A 4744-nucleotide genomic window follows, 5' to 3' on the forward strand; every position below is an offset into this window, starting at 1 on the left:
AATAGTTTACAAGTATGCTGAATATGCATGCTATATGATTGTTCTAAACATACCGATGATAATTGGCCATAAGAGATTATTTGAAATATATGTTGTGCTTCTCCTAAATACAAATAAGTATGATATAGCCGAATGGAAATCGTCGGCGCTCTTTAATTGATTGCCGCTGTCGTCAGCATTGACAACAGACTGTTTTTCTACGCAAAGATTACATAAGCATTGCGTTAAGGGCGTTTCAAACTATCGCCTGCCTACTTCCAAGCTATGGGAGCATCAAACAATGTAAATGCTTGTTTTGATGACGATTTTGTATTTTGGTTCACACTCACATCGGTTTTTCTTGAACATATATTAAAACATTGATATTGCCAGAGATGGGTATAATTATCATTTTAATCTACCTTTTCTCGCTACAATCGAATTTAAAACGTAGTGTATCTGCGAATCATGTACCTGAAACAAACTATGTATATACACGCCCAGGTGACTTGATGCTAGGCGGTCTTTTCCCGCTACACGACGAAGATTGCAAGACGCTTCGAGAGCTGGAGACTTTACATCGAGTCGAGGCAATGGTGTACGCCATTGAAATTATCAACAATATGACAAGTCTTAAGGATATTCTGCCAAATATTTCTATTGGGTATGAGATATATGATACATGTTCTTCAGAAGCAGTAAGTTTATCAAATGGCTTGAGGTTTGTTAGATATTTTGAAATAAAAGATTGGCATTGTACTGTGGTAGGAGTTGACAATGGCTACAATGGATCATCTTACTCTCGAAATCCAGTCCTGGGAGTCATTGGGACCGAATCTAGTTCAACAACGCTCGTAGTAGATCAAATGTATAGTATATTCCATTTGCCATTATTGAGTTACTTTGCAACGAGTGACGATTTATCTGACATAGCAAGATTTCCTTACTTTTTACGAGTCGTACCTCCAGATTCGCTACAAGTCCAAGCCATTGTGGATTTACTTTTGTATTTTAATTGGAGTTACGTGTCGTTTGTGTATTCAGATGATAGCTACGGAAGGAATGCCATTAAAGGATTCAAAAGCTTATCAAAGATCTGCCCATATGTTTGGCTGGTGAATTCGAAGTAGTGAGTGGGTCTCCAAGTACATACTTTGACGATATGATCGAAACAATACAAGAACATGATAATGCTCGTGTTGTTATTTTATTTGTGTCAATATCGGACGCAAATAATTTCTTTGCTGCTATGAATCGTACAGACACTATAGGTGAACTGCAGCTTATAGGTAGCGATGGCTGGGGCATGAGCATTACCGAAATACAACCAGAGAATATACCAGCCGTTTACGGTGCCCTGAAAACTCATTTAGCTGATGAAATCATACTTAATTATGAACAATACTTTAAGAAGTTAAATGTTACGAATCGTAAATCAAACCCATGGTTTTCCGAATTCTGGTACGAATATTTAAATTGTTCTCATCGTGTATCTGATGTGCATTGTTTGAATGCCTATCGCCCAGGCTTTAGCGAGGAAAGTGGCGTGTCCCGAGTCATGGATAGCGTGTTGGTTTATGCTCGGGCAATGGATGCTCTTCTCAGAGACAAGTGTCCTGGACTCAGACCTTTATGTGTAAGAGTAGCACGAAATATCAATAATACTGAGCTATTTTCGTACATGAAAATATCAAATTTCACTGGTTACACTGGTCATATATCTTTTGATGGTTTGGGTGACATGAAAGGGATCTACGAAATTGAAAATATACATTGTCCGCAAAAACACAATTGTCGGTTAGAACGAGTTGGTGATTGGGATTCGCTCAAACCGGAAGGGAGTAGACTAAGTATTCGTGAGCATAAAATAGTATGGGGTGTAAATAAAACAAATGACGAAGAAGAGCCTACAGTGCCACAATCCTATTGCAGTAACAGATGTAAAAAAGGACAGGCAACAATTCATCATGGCGACGGTTGTTGCTGGAGCTGTTCCAACTGTAGCCGCAATTCGATAACCATCATCAATCAAACAGTATGCGTAGATTGTGGCGACTTGTACGCACCCAACTTTGCCCGCAACGAATGTATCAAAATCATACCAACGTTTACCGAATGGGGTGATCCATGGGCAGTCGCGATTGTGTCTATTGATTGCTTGGGACTTATTTGCGCATCCGCGGTACTTTGCGCATATGTACTGAATAATAATCATCCCTTAATTAAGGCCTCAAGTCGGGAACTAAGCTACATGATGTTAATAGGCGTATTCTTATCGTATTTACTTGTGTTCAGCCTAATTGCAAAACCAAGCTACGCCACGTGTTATATTATACGTATTGGTTACATGATGTGTTTTACCATAACGTACGCGCCAATTTTGACACGTGCTAATCGTATCTATCGAATATTCAAGGCGGGAAAGAAGTCGACCAAAAGACCCGGATGTATCAGTCCACATTCCCAGGTTGTTATTGCCTTAAGTCTTATCATGGTACAGGTGAGTCAAGTATTAAAGTTATAGTCCGTGTTGATGTTTTAACGCAATAAAGAGATATTAGATTAGATTGATGTTGCATAATGTGTGTAGTATAGCTCGATAGTAACAATGACAAAACTTTGAAGACAATATAGAACTTGTAAACTTGAGGTACATTTTATTACGATAATGATTATATAATTATAATTGAATAGTTCAAACGTTTCATCTCAACACAAAATCGACGTATAACTGTGACTCGACTTTCATCGAGAGACTGGCATCCAAATTTCAGGATCAGTGACCTTTTGGGCACTTGACCCCAACACACTTGGTCGTACACTATTGGTTATATATTGTTATCGGCCTCCGTGACGGCTAAGTGATTGTTGGGTTACTCTGATATTATAATGACCTCATTCACCCTCACCTCGAGGATTTTAACTGTAGTTCTATAGATCGACTAGGTGTCCCAGGATCGCTGTGGTGTGTTTGGAGACTTTGACGAACGGCGGAACTTGGACGGCGCGGTGGTACTCACGGAATCAGGTTTTCAAAGATCGTTCCGTATACAGGTACATCACCCGTCACTCAACCATGACGAGGGCCGATACCAATTACCAAGAATGTATGACAAGGTTATGGGGTCCAGTGTCCAAAACGTCACGATCACGAACTTGTGTTGCTAATTACCCTATGAAGTTATGACCGAAAACTTGTGGTACATCTAATCTTGTATTGAGATCAAAAGTTTAAAATCCTAAAGTATGATGTAGGCTATACCAACAAAGAATAACTTTCATTCTATAACAATTGTAAATCAATTTTCATGCGATAAGATCGTAGCTGTTCATAAGACTGTCATCCTTTCGTTGTGACCATATTGATGTAACCGTTTCATTCAACTCACTGATATTACAGACAAATATAATTGAACCACTATAATATGTTTGTTATTAAAATTTCAAAATAATGGAAGTAATAGTAAATCTACTAAAATGACACAGGGGTTCCTTTTTAACATCACCATTCTTTTCTGTTCTTTCTTTTTGCTCCATCAGTGCGGTATCAATATCACATTTCTGTGGAAGACGCCTCCGCATCCAGACGAACAACCAGTTGATGGTAACGTGGAACTGACCTGTAAGACTGACCACTTGGAACTCATAGTATCGCTTAGTTACAATCTAACCCTAATAGTGCTGTGCAGTGCCCATGCCTTCATGACGCGTAAAGTTCCAACTAATTATAACGAGTCTCGGTTTATCAGTTTAAGCGTCTACACCACCCTTGTCATATGGTTAGGTTTCATACCTTGTTATTTCATTGTTCCATACTCGCATCTCCAGGTTGTGGTAATGTCTGCAGCCATGATGGTTAGCGCCACCGTATCAATGGTATTCATGTATGTGCCTAAACTTTATGCTATATATTTTGTGCAAGAAGTAGATGTCCATGCAGGGACGTATAGAGAAAGCAGATCAATGGACGAAAGCATGACAGAACGGCCGTCAATATTTGGCGGGACTTTCAAACTACCAATACGGAGTGCTGCCGTTGCACCGGCTACTCATAAAACCAAAACGGTGACTGAAAGTGTAGCAGGTGGTGATGATGGTATGAACAATCAAGTAGGTAACGGGGGAAATATAACAGAAGAAAAGGAATCTCGAGAATAAGTAAAACTGTGTTCGTCTCTTGGGCTTTAACCGTAATTGTCAGGATTTACAATACAAAATATGCAGTATGTCACGGAAAATTTTAACATCGAAAGCCCGCGAAATAAGAATATTACACAGAAACACATGACACTGTTTTTGAATTTGCCAATATAATGGGAGTTATTTATTATCCTTTGCCTGTCTATCGATCGTTTCAAGTTATGAGTTTCAGGATTGGTTTTGGTATTGGTCACGTGGTCCCTATTATCCAGCATTAACGATACCTCTGTCTGTACCCTTTGTTAGAAACCTAAAACTTAAAACAGAAAGCAGTTTCTGTTTCATTTCAGTTTGTTACATAATCGTCTGACCGCAGAATATCAGGTGTGAAGTTACCATGATCAAAGTATACAAAAGATTTTTCTCAGTGCACTATTCACGAGCAGAGAAGTCGAACAAGTCAATCTACATTTGAAAGCGTTGTTTAGATTTCACAATAATCCTAGGATCATTCCCTGTGAAAAAAATACAGACCATCGAAATATTTCCACCGAGATTACAAAAGATTAGACACTCGAGTGTCTATTCGAGTGTCTATTTATATGCATGCACGAGATCGATTGAA

General features: G+C 38.9%; 1 protein-coding gene across 1 annotated transcript; it reads left to right on the forward strand.

Moving 5' to 3' along the window:
* The first annotated feature begins 374 nt into the window (after positions 1-374).
* LOC140156486 (metabotropic glutamate receptor 3-like) lies at positions 375-4230 on the forward strand. Its single transcript, XM_072179429.1, is given in 3 exon segments — positions 375-1050; positions 1053-2479; positions 3520-4230. Coding segments are annotated over 3 exon segments (2721 nt in total). The 3' UTR covers positions 4138-4230.
* The last annotated feature ends 514 nt before the right edge of the window (positions 4231-4744 follow it).

Source organism: Amphiura filiformis, chromosome 7 (genome assembly GCF_039555335.1).
Source record: "Amphiura filiformis chromosome 7, Afil_fr2py, whole genome shotgun sequence".
Classification (NCBI taxonomy): domain Eukaryota; kingdom Metazoa; phylum Echinodermata; class Ophiuroidea; order Amphilepidida; family Amphiuridae; genus Amphiura; species Amphiura filiformis.